Source organism: Octopus bimaculoides, chromosome 29, assembly GCF_046866305.1.
Source record: "Octopus bimaculoides isolate indiv1 chromosome 29, ASM4686630v1, whole genome shotgun sequence".
NCBI lineage: Eukaryota > Metazoa > Mollusca > Cephalopoda > Octopoda > Octopodidae > Octopus > Octopus bimaculoides.
Window position 1 is genome coordinate 16,866,474 of NC_142956.1, and position 15,764 is coordinate 16,882,237.

Sequence of the window (15,764 nt, forward strand, 5' to 3'; positions counted from 1 at the left end):
CTTTCTCAGATTCTACTTTCTTTTTTGTCTCCTTTTTCTTCACCATTCTCTTCCAAATTTTAATCATTTTTTTCAGTTCGTCGTCTCATATTTTGTAGTTTTCTTCTTCTTTTCGTTTCTGTTTTATCGACAATCTCATTTTTTCATGATCGCCACCACCAACATTACCATCGTTATAATCATCCGCACTAACTTCAACACCCGTAACTTTACCCTCATCAACATATTCATTATCATCGTCAACAGAAACAGCACCACGTTCACAGTCGTAATCCAAATCATTATCATCGTCACTATAATTATCGTCATCAGCATCGTTATCACGAACTTTATCTCCATCATCAGCAACAATATTATCTTCCTCAACACTACCACCATCCTCCTTCCCACAGCCTCTTCCTTATACTCACCAACACCACCACGGCCAACTTTATCATCACCCTTCTCCTCCGCGTCTTTATTCCCACAATATTAATATCATCTCCATTCCTCCTCCTCCAAGTAATTGTTTAGCCATAATATTTCACATTTAATCAAAAAACAGTTCAAGACATTTTCTAATCAGCCAAATTTTATTCTATAGTCATTTCGGTGATAATAATATTATACAGTAATACTCCTCTCTACGTAATCATATCAACTAATATTTTATGTTACAGATATTTGAATGAAAATGATATCGAGAAAATTCAAGTTGGAACTTTCGATGATCTGCTCAGTTTAAGATATCTGTAAGTTGGATGAGCTTTACTCATGATATTTCATTGACAATATATTACTAAATATTTGATATTTTCCCATTTTGTACCGCGTGCCGTCCTTGCTTCTTTTTACATTTTCAATCTCCTTAGAAATGAGTGATTGTGAATGTCTGTAAATATGAGCGTCTGTGAGTGTGTCCGAATATAAATGTGTATTGGCATGTACAACATTTTCTGTATGGACGTGAATACATATAAGCATTGTATGACATTTACTGTGTTTATCTCTCAATCAACGCTGATTACCATCCAGATTCTCCCTTGTAATTGCATGTTTAAGAGTTCGTTTTTAATATTAATGCGTTTTTATATCTTCCAACATTTATCAATTTTCCTTCTTCTTCTCCTACTTCTTTCCTTTCTTCTTCTTCTTCTCCTCCTCCTCCTCCCTTTCGTTCTTCTCCTACTTCTTCTTCGTCTGTTCAATTAAATTTGTCGTATTATTCAGCACAAATTTTGGCTTTCAAGGTTTTTCCACCAACTGTAACATTACTTACCATTTTGCCCCAAAAAATGCGATGATATTTTTCTTGGAATACCACGTTCAATTTTCGAAGTTTCCGTTAATCAAGGCTTCCCTATTTTCTCCATGTATTTGCATTAATTATCGTAATATCATTGCTCATATGCTAACTGAGAGCCAAATTATTCATTTTTATGAAAAAAAATTTCTTTTCTGAGACTCAACTCGGATTTCTGTTCACAATACAGTCTTGCCAGAATTTCCTTCGTTCGACCATTTTTGTTTCGCTCTACAATGTGAGCTTTTTGTCCGATTTTTCCAGTCAAAACATTTTAGCCTTTAAAACAGACAGTCTGCATCTCTAGTATGGATTCAGTCTTGACAGTTTTTTTTTATCTTATCTGTTACAGGTCTTTTATCTTATACGTTACGCATGAATATGAGAGCAATCTTTTCAATTTTATCTGCATCGTGTCTTAAATTTACAACCCTCTGCCATTCTTCTGCTACTGCCTGTAGTTTTTTTGCTTGTTGTTGTTCTTCTTCTTCTCTCTGTTTCTTTTCCTCCTTTCTTTGTTCCCCTACTCCACCCGGATCTCCTCTTCTAGCATTTTTCTATCTTCTTTATATTCTTCTCTTCTACCTTCAGCATCTTCATCCAAATTTTAAGCTTTTTTTCTTCTTTTTACTGAATTCGTTTTCTCCATCAGTAATGTGTTCCTTACAAATTCTACTTGACTCAATTTTATTTGACAGGAATTTGAGTTTTAATGATATCAAAGAAATGAAAGGAGAAATATTCCAAGATCTTTCCAGTTTAACAACTCTGTAAGTTGAATCAGCCTTGTTTATAGTATTTCATTGACGACAAATGTTTTGATATGTAAAGTCTTTCCATACTTCATTTTAATCTCTCTTACCTGCCTTTTTCTCTACTATAAATCTCTGTCGAAAATGTGTTATTGAGAGTGTGACAATTGACTGAAAATATGTAGTGCAGGCATATATATATATATATATATATATATACAAATATATATTCAGGACAAGCGAGTAAGAATACAGGTCGCCACTACCATTATCCCCAATATCGTCATCCAATTTATCATTGTCGTAATCTACTCTGCATCTCTTCCATCATCTAATTGTTTAGACATCATATTTAATATTCTGTTACAAACCTGATCCATACAAGTCCTTAACATCATTTTATTTTACAGGTTTTTAAGTGGAAATAATCTGAAGAAAATCAAAGGAGAAACATTCCAATATCTTTCTAAGTTAACAACTCTGTAAGTTTAATAATTCATGTTAATTGTATTTCATTGACGATATATTTCTAAATGTATAAGGATTCCCATATTTCAATTCAAACTCACTCGCCCATCCTTCCCTATACTATCACAAACACACACACACATTTTCTCTTTCTCTCTCTCTCTCTCTCTCTCTCTCTCTTCTCTCTCTCTCTCTCTCTCTCTCTCTCTCTCTCTCTCTCTCTCTCTCTCTCTCTCTCTCTCTGCTTCTGTCTCTCTCCCTCCTCCTGTCTCTTTCCAATGGTGTGTGTAAATTGTTGGAGAGTGACTGTGAATGTGAGTGTGGACCCATTTCTAAGTTTGGATATATGCGAGTTTGATACTTTAGGGAAAATATTTTGTGGACGCATGTGCTCAAATGTATATGAAGCTTTTGAACAAACTCAAGCATTCCCTGAAACATGCTTTTGCTTTTCTCAGACAAGCCAAATTTCTGCTAGGGTAAGGTGGTTAATACACAAAAAAACCGTTGACTTGCCGTGTCCCTCAATCATGTATTGTGAGTGATAAAAATAAAATATCCAGTCAACATCATGGTGTTTGGAGTGATCGCTGGTGATGGCAACGTTATGCCTCCAGTCATCTTCCCACACAGCTTCAGACTCCACACGGAAGCCTACATCAAGTGCCTGGAGGTGGTAGTGTTGCCCTGGTTGAAGAGAGTCTGCTGGAAGAATCTATATCTTGCAACAGAACTTTGCACCATGCCACACATGCAGGACAACTCTGTTATGGCTGTCACGCAATATCTGCAACCACATCACAACCACAGCCGCCATCGTCCTTATTAATGTCTTCGTCTTTCACATCATCACTGTTATCATTTTTGCATCAGTTTTATATTTATCTACCATCAACATCGTCAGCTTCAACATTATGCTCTTCATCAACGTCATCTATTACCATTAAACATCACGATCAGAGGCACAATCTTCAACGCCATTCCCATCATCGCCAGCAGAAACAGCACCACCAACATCATTATCCACAATATCATACTTATCATCACACTAAACGTGCTAATTAGCAAAATTAGCAGGATAATCATCGTTAACAACATCACACCGCGTTATCGGGATCATAACATCAGCGTCATCAAAAACTGCCATCATATTTCCATGCGTTGCACTTCATCATCCTCACAGCTACCACCACAAACACCACCACCACAAACACCACCACCACAAACACCACCACCACCATTATCCCCATCATCGTTGTCCAATTCATCATCATAGTAATCTACTCTGCAGCTCTTCTGTATTCCAATTGTTTAGACATGATATTTACTATTGTGTCACGAACCTGATCCATATAAGTTCTTAACTAACTTTTCTTTTGCAGGTATTTGGATGGTAATGATATGAAGGAAATCAATGGAGAATCATTCCAATATCTTTCAGGCTTAAAAACTCTGTAAGTTGAATAATTCGTGATTATTGTATTTCAATGAAGATATATTTCTAAATACGTAATGATCCCCATGTTTCATTTTAAACTCCCTCACTCGTCCTTCCCTATGCTATAACTTTCTCTCTCTCTTTCTCTCTCTCTCTCTCTCTCTTTCTCTCTCTCTCTCTCTCTCTCTCTCTCTACTTTATCTTCCTTCATTTTTGTTCTTTTTTATTTTCTTCTACTACTTTTTAATTTTATTTTTCTCCTCTTTCTCCTACTTCTTCCTCTGACTCCTCTCATGTTCGTTCTTCTCATCCTCCTTATATCAGTTTATATTCCTTACCTTACATCTAATTTTCTTCGCCGTAGTATTTAATATTTTATCACAAATCTTTTCTATTTGTTTGTTATAAACTGCATTTTACGTTACAGGTATCTACATAACAATAACATCACGTATATTCAACGTGGTACCTTCGAAAATCTTCCGAATTTAGACAGATTGTGAGTGGGGTCACTTTTTATCGTACAATTTAATTCACCATATATCTTCTTCTTCTTCTTCTTCCTCCTCCTCCTCTTTTCTTCTACCTCTCCTTCTTCTTCTTCTTCCTCCTCCTCCTCTGCTACCTCTCCTTCTTTTTCTACTTATTGTCCACCTTCCTGTTCTTCATCTTCTTCATCTACTCCCTCTGTTCCCTTTTCCTGCTTCCCTTCGTAAACTTCCTACCAGCACCAACTCCACTTTACTTATTCTGCAACTACTACTATTACCATTACTACAACTACTACTACTACCATTACGCCTTTGACGCATTTTAGATTTCACCCCACTTCATCCGCTTTTAAATGTCCTCAACAGAATCATCATCAGCAGCTACTACCATACTCCTGTCCTCAGCATCTGCCTCACATTCATCCATGCTACCACCTCCAACACTATCCTCTTCCTCCTCAATATTATCATCATCCTCATCTTCATCTCTTTTCCTTCTCTACCGAGTAAATTTTTAGCCATTATATTTTACATCTTATCGTAAGACACTTCTATGCATTTTCTAATCACTAAACATTTTGCTTTATAGACATTTTGATGTTAATATTATTTTACTATAAAAAACTTCTCCGCGTTACTTTATCAACTAACATTTTATATTACAGATATTTGAATGAAAATAATATCGAGAAAATTCAAATAGGATCCTTGGATGATCTGCGCAGTTTAAGATTTCTGTAAGTTGGATAAATCTTGTTGATTTCGCATTAACGATGTATTACTAAATATTCAAAATCTTCCCATTTTGTTTCGTGTCCCCTCCTTCTCTCTCTTTACATTCTAGCTCTTTTTCGATAGAAATCTGTGATTGTTTGTGAATGTCTGTAAATAGGTGTGTCTGTGAGTGGCATGAATATGTGTATTGACATGTATAACATTTTGTGTGTGTATGTTTATACGTCTGTGTCTTTGTGCATGAGTGAATCTATAAAAGTTATCGATTTGTGTTTCTATTTGTATCTGGATATCATTTACTGTGCGTATCTCTAGATCGACGCTGATTACCATCCGTGACTCTCCTTTTCAATTGCATATTTAAGAGTATATTGTAATTATTAAATTTTTCTACACCTTCTAACTTTTATTGATCTTCTTGTGAATGTTATGTAAAACCCATACAACAAAGTCTTCTTGATGTTTTGTAATTCTTATCGCTTATCATCTTCCATCTTTTGTTACTCGGATATCACAGAAGACTCTTTTCCCTTAGGATATCTAAATTAGGTTAATTATTCCTATCCAAACTACAGACAGAAAAATCATAGAGAAATAAACAACTTTGCTGTAAACAAAAGCTTTTATTCGCTTAGTTTAGACAGTATATTAAGAGGAGAAAACAGACTTATTAACTTGTGCGTATTTTAACTAATAAAATATTTGTTTCATTCTTTCAGATATTTGCAGAACAACCGAATACAAAACTATGAAAATGGCGCGTTCTTATTCCTTCCCCGTATTTTTTCCATGTATGTACAACAAATCTTCCTTTATTGGAAAGCCAAAAGTCTCTGTATTCACATAAAAAGATGCCATCAGACTAAACTCATAAAAAAGACGTCATCAAATTAAATTCATAAAAAAGACGTCATCAAATTAAATTCATGAAAAAAATGTCATCAAACTTAACTCATAAAAAGATGCCATTACTTCTATACTCTTTCTGGAATTACATTATCCTTGTTTCTTGTCAAATACAAGAGACGATACTCTATATCTCTAAAGCACATTCACTTAAAGTTCTGTTTATAATTGCAGTGACCTCAGAAACAATACAAATATGATGTGTGGATGTCATCTGTCAGCCTTGGTAAATTATGTGAACTCAACGTTCAGCAGGACTGTGAAGGTCCTGGGCGAGTGTCAGGCAGATCCAGGCAATAACCAAAACAAATTAATACCTATAATGGAATACTCGCAATGTGAAAGTTAGTAAAATCTTCATTGTTTTTGTTGTTATTTTATTATTATTACTGACAGTACAATCGTTGAGAGGCCGGATAAAACACCTAGCGACATTTCATCCATTACGGTCTGAGTTCAATTTACGTCCTTGTCGACTCTACTTTTCATCCTCTTGGGGTGGATAAAAAGTATCAGTTGAGCCCTGTGGTTGGTGTAATGGATTGCTATTCTCTCCCAAAATTTCAGGCTCTGTGGTTTATTACCATAAAGAAAACTCCAGTATATTCTTTTCTGCTCACATTATAATGTCTTATGAAACAAAACCAACAGATATCAACAAATAAGCCATTTACCGTCCACACTTTTTGCGTATTCCTCACCATACACATTTATGAACGTATATACACATATACTATCACATACGCCCTCACACACACGTTTGCTCTGAAGCATTTAGACGGAGAGTCAATTGTACCATACAAATATGCATCGGTGCACACAAATACACAAACGCTAGAGCATACACACGCATGAACGCGCATACGCACACACTCTCACTCTCTCTCTGTCTCACTTCCACACTCTCACGTACATTCACATTCACATAACTATATAAATACGTATATATATCACCAAAACCTTCAGAGACCGACAGACTTAAAGCTCAATTAAAGTAGAGAATGGATATCATTGAAGATGTTGCGTTGGGGACGAGAGGACCATGACTGACTGATTCATGAATTGAATGATGAATCAAGCAATCGATTTGTTAATTGGCTTAATTGCTAATCAATTAAACGAATAATAAATAAGTGCGACTATTTTGGCATACCGACCCTCCTAAAATACAACAAATTCCTCAACATCCTCAAAAGCGATGTTTGCATAAACATTAAACTTGTTACCTTCGATTTGATTTTCGTGCTTACCCTCACCATTGCTCAAGCCGAAACTTGCCTTGAATGAAATTCCAGACCCTTGCAATATTGCTCATTTACAGTTGAGTGGACTCAAAGCGAAAGCACCAGGACTATTGGTTCGGGTGTTTCACTCACGATCGCAATATCTTGGTTTCGATTGCCAGACAGGCGTTTTGTTCTCCAGTGCAAAACATTTCCTTCCACGTTGGTCCGATCCATTTTACTGTATATCGATCATAGACAGATAAGTTTTGCGGAGACAAGTGCTACCAGCTGAAAATCGTAACATGCTTCTTTAGTCTCCATTGATAACTAAATTTCAATATGTCACATGTATTGATTCCAACATTATCACTTTTACATTTACTTTAAAACACAAAGTAATTATTTTTTCTTATTCTTATATATTACATATTTGGTTCCTAAATATGAATATTTTATTGTATTGTATAGGTTACTCGTTATTTCAACGGAATTTGCAGTGTCAAACATGTTCAGGGTTGATGTGCAGTGAATCAGAAGTGACAAACTGTACAGGTGATGAGGTAAATTGAAATGTTCCTTTCTTCCTTTTTGTTTTAATATGCTCATAACCCTCACCCAAAGCCGGTATGGCTAAGTATCTTGCATTTGTAACATGCATTTGCTAATTGTTTTCAGTGCCTATATAGTCGCAAGCAGATACACACATCCGCTCGATGTTTGACTTAGCAGATCAACAAAGATTACACATTTGAAGGGAGAGAAAGATGACCGGCAATAGGCTGGTTACAGTTTCAGCTGAGTAGACTGGAGCAGCGTAAAAGTAAGTGCCTTGTTCAAGAACACAAGGTTCCACTCGTTCCAGGAATGGAGCTCACGAACTTAAGTGTGGCTTCTTCCTTTCTCCTTCCCCAACAAACTTGGCTGTGCTTAGAGTGGTATGTATGAAGTACTTGTCCTGAGTCAAGCTGGAAGCAAGTTCCGCTGTTCAACGAGCTCAACAAGATTATTAGTGGTAGCAGCCAGCAGGATCAAGATCTCTGAACTGCACACACTCATTCCCAATTTTGGTGACCTTGAGATATTCATATCACATAGTATTTTCTATTTGAACGATTGTGTAACAGAATTATCCTGGAAATCCTTAAATTTCAAAGTACAGGCAGTATGGATGTTGCACAAAGTCTGTCTGAAAGTAACAGCTGCCTCCTGTGAAGTGGGTGTCCTCAGGCAATTGGTTGTGTGTGTCATAACAGGTATAGGACGGTTCAATTTCTCCTGACCTCTGGGACCTTTCTTATGGATGTCCCGATCTTTACTATTATTATTATTATTATTATTATTATCATTATTGTTATTACTATTACTGTTGTTATTGTTTTTATTGGCTTGTATCGTTCCAAGAAATGATTATTCCATGTTTTCTTGGAGTTTATAAATTCTTATGCCGTCAGCAACATACAATTTTCGGTGGTAAAAATAAAATTTCTAAAAGAAATAGGGACATTCAAAAGTTCGCTTTGATCTAATGCTAGAACGTCAGTCATGTTTAAAGGAGATTTGGTATCGATACTTTCTATCCAAGGGGCTTTTTAAAAACAATATTTATATGCTATTGTTTATAGCTTATCTACTTCAAGATCCAACGTTCCAGAAAGAATATTAATAATGTTTTCATGGTCCAATGATTCCTCTAGATCTAGGTTACTTTTCACTTCAAATTTTATGTGATTGTTTTCATTTCAGGGTTATAAAACGTGCCTAAAGAAGGGAAACAGTTTTTTGTATCCATTTATGCATATTCTGGTTATTGCCATGACTTGAATGTCTAAGTGTGGCCATTTATTTTGATTATCGTCTGTTACGAAGGGTACCGGTGTGTTCATTTCTGTTGTTGCTGGTGATTGCAATCGTGGCTGTTCGTACATTTTGCACAGAGAATTCAATGTACTTTCCCCCGAGCAAGAAGTTCTGACCGAATTATACAGAATTATAATTATTTGTCATTTCCTCTCAAAGCGTGTCTGTGTGCGTGCGTGTGTATACATGTGTGTGCGTGTGCGCGCAATCGCGTCTTTATGTGCGTTATTGACACGTGATATGAGGACGTTGCATATTGGGGACATGTATAAAAATCCTTTAAATGCAATAAGTATAAATAAATGTTAAAGGGGATTATTTATGAAGTCATCTTTCAGCATTTCCTTTGTTGTCGTTTGATAATTTTAAGAGCAATGACTCAAAGTTTTCCATCTTAAATACCACCTGTGTTGTTATCGAAGTGGTATATGATTCCTGTGTTTACTGTTACAGCCTGTATGCCGCATCAAATTATCGAGGGATGGCGTTAAACCGAAGTTTGAAAAGTCCTGCAGCACATACAGAGAATGTTTTGATACGATGAAAAACAACACCCTTACATGCAATGAATGGACAAATGGCTCTTCCTGTGTTGCTTGTTGCATCGGAAACTTATGTAACAAGATCGATTTCATAGGTCAGTGTTGTTTGTTTTCTGATATAATAAAACCTGATTTGTTACAGATGAAAGGTTAAACACATTAAAATAGTTATTGTGTCTTGCCTACCTTGTTTACCTGTATAGGCACTCTGGTGTCAACAACAAAAGAAATGTAATCATGTGGAATTCATGCGTTTGTCAGTTGTAAATTAAGTGAATCCCTTATCAGCTTCCCTCATCTCAATAAAACTCACCTCACTGTTATTATATTAATAATTATATTTATATCTTCATGATATCTATGACATGTCCCTCATCTACGAAAGCAATGATTCTCTTCTATTTTTATATCCTTCCATAGGCTGGAGCAATTCCTTTGTATTTCCTCTGATTTTCAATTCGACGTTTAAATTCAATGAAAATAAAAGTCTTGCTGAAAACTTATCTAGAGCTGTGAGTAGCAATTTATTTTCTCTCTCTCTCATGTACGCAACACATACACTCATATGTAAGTGTGTGCGTGCATATATATATATATATATATATATATATATGAATATAGAGTTTACAGATGAGATCAAGATTTTTTCAGTATAGAAAACACTTGATAGCATTGAAATGATTTGATCCTACTCTTCTAAACATTTACCAAGGATCAAGTCATCGGGGTAAAGAGTGCGTATAAGTATAATTCAAGGAGGGCAGATATGGAGTCAGCGATGCAAATGGACGGATAAAACTAACTCCTTGTGCTTCATGTACAGAATGTACATATATATATATAGTTTTAGGGAAAAGAACCAAGGTTCATGAACTCATCGATGAAAATCCACTATCACATATAGAAAAAAATTAACAAGTAATAATTGAGTTTTTACCTGTAAATTTGGATTTTTATCCCTAATAATAGTAGTATATATATATATATATATATATATATATATATATCCATATAAATATTATATGCATCTATAAAACTATTGCAGATGGAGCGTGAATTATCAAACTTGACAGGAATGTTCAAAGTGCAACATTGTGGGTAAGTAAAATACTATTTAGCACTTTTCTTCAAATTCTGTATATTTTAAGTCAAATTAGTCCCATGTTTATTTTTGTTATACGTATTAAATATTACAACTTGTAATCCATATGAAATCCTTCTTCATCCCCCCCTTACTCTACGGACTTCGCACCATCTGATTTCCGCTTCTCACCAAACACGAAGTCTTTTTTTATGAAGGGGAAGAACTTTTTGTTTGAACTCATTTCCGAGTTTAAAGTCTTGGCTCCAGACGCAACATACTTACTTCTAGAGACAAGATCTTCACAGCGATTGAAGAAGTGTGATACCATTGGTAGTGGCGATGTAGAGAAGGACTAACATTTGTGCCAAGTTTCGTTTATCCCATTTCTTGAGAAGTGGGTAAGGAGAAATCGTTAATGAACACCCTTTGTACATATGTTAACATATATACATTGATGCATAAGTCGTCGTTGTCATCATCATCAATATCGTCATCATCATCGTCACGTCATCATAATTATCAATTTATGCCTGTTCTCTACTCTGGCATGTGCTGAACAGTTTGAGAAAAATCGACAGCTCGGAGTTTTGCTTCATATTCCGATGTCTATTTTGGCATGTCTTCTACGGCTTTACAGTGTGTGCTTTACACAGTGTACGAGGAACATATCTTGTATCTTGATCATGAAGGAGACCACCTTGAAAGTTGCAAGACTAAAGAGAGTAAATAGAATTCAGATATATATAACATTATTTGAACTTATAATACACACACATACACACAAATACGCACGCACGCTCGCATGCATACACACACACGCCCACACTCACTCATACACACACATACACACGCACACACACACGTGACTAAATTGACTACATTACTTGTTTTGGACTCTGCTTTTCGAAATAGATTAGGTTATAAAAAGTAGAGTCCAAAGTGAGCACTTCCCGTCATGGTAAAACCGAGCATGTTAGGCAAGTTTATCATATATATATACAGAGATGGATAGAGGAAATAGAGCGTAGATATATGTGTGTATGCGTGTGCGAGGGGAGAGAGAGTAAGAGAGAGGAAGCGATAGAGGGAGGTATCTAAATCACAATTTGGCATTTTCACTCTATAGACTATCTAAAAACTAGAAGAAAATGGATCAAACTGCCTCATTTGATAAGTTTGTGTGATTGATGCTCTTTTGTGCAATTCGCAATAGTGGCTCCTGGAATCTGAAAAGAAGTTCGATTCCCGATTGTTATTCATATCCTCAAAACATATATGTTTGTATTTCCCCGCAAAATACTTTGTCATCAGGAACAAGTCTCAGTCTGGCGAAATACATCTTCATTGACATTAATCTATGCTTCAGAAATTGTGTGTATTTAGAATGGCTTACTAACTGTTAATCTCTATAGGCCAGTAATATATAGGACATATGCATGCAAGCATAGACACACGCGCACACACACAATTACGCACGCACTCTCTCACACATGCAATTACGCACACACACACACACACACACACACACACACACACACACACACACACACACACAAATATATATGCATCTGTTACGTATATGTATATAGCAGAGAGACGATTGCTATTATATTCGGCGTCTAATCCAATGAATTGCCTCTGATTTACAATTTATACGAAGCAGCTTATGAATTTAGTCTATAAGGATTCTCGTAATCCTCGCTTGAATTTTTGTTAGCCAGGATCGTTTGCATGGAGAACTGACTGAAGTATTTTTCATTCCCTAGGTTCTGTCACTATGAGTTTGAGTGCGGATGTGTGGATGTGTGGATGAATTGACAGATTAACGGATGGATGGACGAATGAGTGGACGGAGGATGGATGGATGGATGGTTGGATTGATGGATAGCAGTCATACTAAGGCAAAGGAATTAAGTCTTTATACATTGATAGCCATCATCGGTAGATGAAGGTTTGTTTTGTCAATCGGTGTTATATAATGATGGAATTTAGATTTTTTTATTAGGACAAGATCATTTCCATTAAAACTAGTTGGATTCCCATGTAACTAAAACATCTGGTGAAGGTTGTTAAAACTAATTATATTACAAAATTTCTTTTTAAAATCCTATTTCAGCTACGAGGAGAATAGAGACGTATTTTCTATAACTTGCACAGTGCCACGTATAATTACTAAAGACCAAATTTTTAAACAAGTTTTCGAAAGTTTTAAAACATCACAGTCTTTGCGTGATTTGGGATTTGAAGAAGGGAACATGGAGATATTTGATGAAAGTAAGTAGTGTTTTGTGTCATTTTATCAACAATGATAAATGCAATGTAGCCATCCAAGAATACGGGTACTTGATTATGCAACTGTTTCTTTGCATAATGAGATCTAGTTGTGTTTCCTCGGGTGGTATGCGAGTGTTCTCTCCGTTAGTTTAAAATCGTCGACTTCAAAGCCATCTCTTCCGTCTGTCGTGGTTTGAATATTTTCAGTAGTTGATTTTCTCATGGCATATGCTTTGGTGAACTGCTCTGAATGGTAGTAAGATTTGAATAGAATTGACATTTCATTTGGTTGTATAGCTGATTGGCTTCATACATGTTAAACCAGTATATACATGCATTTGCCAGTATATAAAACGCAGCTATGAATTTTGTAATAATTATTTCATATACATGTTTTTGTTTGTTTTTCAGTGCTTTGTGGTAAAAACATTACAACTAGCAATGGCACTTTCTATTGGCCAATGACAAAAGTAGGAACTAATGTGACGATCCCATGTCATGCAAATGTAGCAACAAGATACTGGTTCGTTTCTATTGTTTTATTTCATCTCAAATTTTCAAGTTTTCAGTACCATCTTATTGTGAGAGAATGTTTCATGACAGTAAATAAAACACCCAGAGAGATTAAGATGATAAAATTAATGTGTGTCTATTGAAATCATTCAGTTCTGCTATTTTACATTTTGTACAGGATGCGATATAGTTTTGCCTTGGTCTCACCACTGAGATTTCCGTTTTTGCTGATGTTAGGCGAAGGTTTAAAATATTTGTTGTTACGATTCCTGTAAGTGCCAGCATGTTACAAAATATATTCAGGGAAGAAAACACATATCTAAACTCAGCCAACATTATTTATCAGCAATTCTATTGATTTCGGGGTAATATTATTTTATACGATTTTATGATTTACTGTAAAGCGTAAGTTTTGTTACTGTATATTGGTAAGCGGAGAAAGCTGGGAGTTGACTCCTCATGGTGACTCTTCTTTCATTTCTATTACACAATTCCACATGTTATGCATCTAAACTGTTACTTTCAGAAAATGAGTTTCACACGAGAATCGGCTGAATATTTCATAGGGTGACCAAGATACTCTCATGGAATGTGACCAAATGCGTGTCTGTGTTTGTGGGCATTTTATTAACATAGTCCTCCTTGCTGTCTACACACTTCTTATCGCCATTTTTGAATCTTATTGGTGAAGAAACTTTCCTGCTGTTGGTGAAAACAATTCAACAGCAGATGTGACGTCATCATCACAGCGATACCGTTTCTCAGCCAAGTATTTTTTTCATGTTAGGGAAGCAGACGATAGTTAAAAAGGGGCCAAATCAGGAGAATAGGGAGGCTGATCAACCAGTTCAAACTCATAATCAAGCACAGTAGCCATTGAAACGAAGGCCTTGTATGCTGGAGCATTGTCCTCATGAAACAAGACCCCTTTCGTCAAGATGATGATGAGGAGGAGGAGTAGGAGGAGGATATCGACAACGACGAAATATAAATAGGTGATTTCCCCACTCACCTATTAACAGCCTTGTCTCTGAGTACTCCGTCAACCATTCCATTCCATGCCACTCCAACCTATCTTGTACTGAATATACATAACAACAAAATATAATAAATAAAAGCAGACGTACAAAAGTAATATTTCTCAAATTCTAAACTAGTAACACAATATTTTAGATTGGTTTCGAGGATAGAGAGGTAGAGTAGATGATAGATCACTGTATTTATCCTTCTTCCACTATGTTATAAGTTCAAATCTTGATGTGGTCAAAGTTTATCACACATTCTACTGATATTGATGGAATAAAGTGCATAAACACGTCTGATAATATTTCATATTTTTCAGTTCTTCTGGTGAAGAAATGCCAAGTCAATATGTGAAATCACGAAAATGTTCACTATTCACTGGTGTTTGGCAAGAACCAGACATGTCTCAGTGTTACAATACAGAAGGGATCACTCAACAACTAAAGAACATCACAAGTGCAGGCATTGATAAAGGTGAGCGTTTCGAAATACTCTTACTATAGTATTAGTAGTAATATAGTAGTAATAAGAGTAGAAGAGATATACGTGTGTCCTCCATTACGATCACTATATATATATATATATATATATATATATATATATATATATATATGTATATGCATAATTATTTATGTATAGTCATGTTTAAAATTACATGTCAAGATTTAAGTCGTGAAATCCCTTCTATTCATCTCTTCCAATGGCGTTTCACAAGAATCGCTTATGAAAACGTACTGAGAGAAGTTATCACTTAGGAGATTTAAGTTTAATTTTATATCGTTAAAACGACTTATTTCATCAGTTCTGTATCGAATGGCTCAATAGATAAAGAAGCAGAAAGCGATAGAAATATTACTAGTACACAACTAACTCTAAGTTATAAAATACATGAATATATTAGTGACGTAATCCATATAGATGAAAGCGAGCAAGTTATCACTCTCAGCCGTTGCTGTAACACTGTGGAATTAAAGAGATATTCATAATCATTCAGTAGTGTGATGACCTCAATTTCTCTGAGGTCATGAAGAAAACTGACGAATATGAAGTGTTATATCTGTAGCTTGTTTTTCGTCTAGGTTCAGTCTATAATTAAACACTAATTGACAGCTGTTTATGATGGATGCTGTATTATTTATAAACACTTTCCGCCAAGAGTATGTCTTATTCAAC

The 15,764-nt window shown here is 35.5% G+C and overlaps 1 protein-coding gene across 28 annotated transcripts in view; it reads left to right on the plus strand.

Annotated features, from left to right (window-relative positions):
• The window catches only part of LOC106875166 (uncharacterized), a 144,749-nt gene that overhangs the window by 116,162 nt on the left and 12,823 nt on the right, over nt 1-15,764 (plus strand). For all 28 annotated transcript variants that reach the window (XM_089345539.1, XM_089345546.1, XM_089345544.1 and 25 more), the window contains 15 exons: nt 660-731; nt 1,981-2,052; nt 2,445-2,516; nt 3,885-3,956; nt 4,368-4,439; nt 5,097-5,168; nt 5,886-5,957; nt 6,247-6,416; nt 7,767-7,858; nt 9,609-9,792; nt 10,118-10,209; nt 10,743-10,795; nt 12,898-13,055; nt 13,467-13,578; nt 14,911-15,065. In XM_089345539.1, the coding sequence (XP_089201665.1) occupies nt 660-731; nt 1,981-2,052; nt 2,445-2,516; nt 3,885-3,956; nt 4,368-4,439; nt 5,097-5,168; nt 5,886-5,957; nt 6,247-6,416; nt 7,767-7,858; nt 9,609-9,792; nt 10,118-10,209; nt 10,743-10,795; nt 12,898-13,055; nt 13,467-13,578; nt 14,911-15,065 (1,520 nt within the window). The remainder of the gene's footprint in view (nt 1-659; nt 732-1,980; nt 2,053-2,444; nt 2,517-3,884; nt 3,957-4,367; nt 4,440-5,096; nt 5,169-5,885; nt 5,958-6,246; nt 6,417-7,766; nt 7,859-9,608; nt 9,793-10,117; nt 10,210-10,742; nt 10,796-12,897; nt 13,056-13,466; nt 13,579-14,910; nt 15,066-15,764) is intronic.